The following is a 253-nucleotide window of genomic DNA, read 5'->3' as shown; positions in this document are numbered from 1 at the left end:
CCATGCGCACCTGCACCGGCCCCGTGTGCAGCGCCGAGCCGCTCTCCCCTTCCCGAAAATCCACGGCAAACATGCCGTAGGTCCTCAGGGGAACGATCTCCCCCTCGGGGTTGACAAAGCTGAGATCACTGGAGGCAGCACTGGCCGTGGCCATGTCCCTGGGGTCCAGGAAGGTGACGCTGGCTTTGACCGTGCCGTTGAAGACCTCCCCGGAGGGACGGAGGAAGACTCCGGCGGGAAGGACGAGCTCCCC

General features: G+C 66.0%; 1 protein-coding gene across 1 annotated transcript in view; it reads right to left on the bottom strand.

The window, feature by feature from the left end:
- LOC103811593 (cartilage intermediate layer protein 1-like) overlaps window positions 1-250 on the bottom strand; it is a gene marked incomplete at both ends in the record, with an annotated part of 1,488 nt that extends 1,238 nt beyond the window's left edge. The window contains one exon of the mRNA XM_009084579.1: window positions 21-250. Coding sequence (XP_009082827.1) covers window positions 21-250 — 230 coding nt within the window. The remainder of the gene's footprint in view (window positions 1-20) is intronic.
- Window positions 251-253: the final 3 nt, after the last annotated feature.

The sequence above is a fragment of the Acanthisitta chloris genome, unplaced genomic scaffold, assembly GCF_000695815.1.
Source record: "Acanthisitta chloris isolate BGI_N310 unplaced genomic scaffold, ASM69581v1 scaffold33741, whole genome shotgun sequence".
NCBI lineage: Eukaryota > Metazoa > Chordata > Aves > Passeriformes > Acanthisittidae > Acanthisitta > Acanthisitta chloris.
This window is presented reverse-complemented; position numbering and strand designations above follow the sequence as displayed.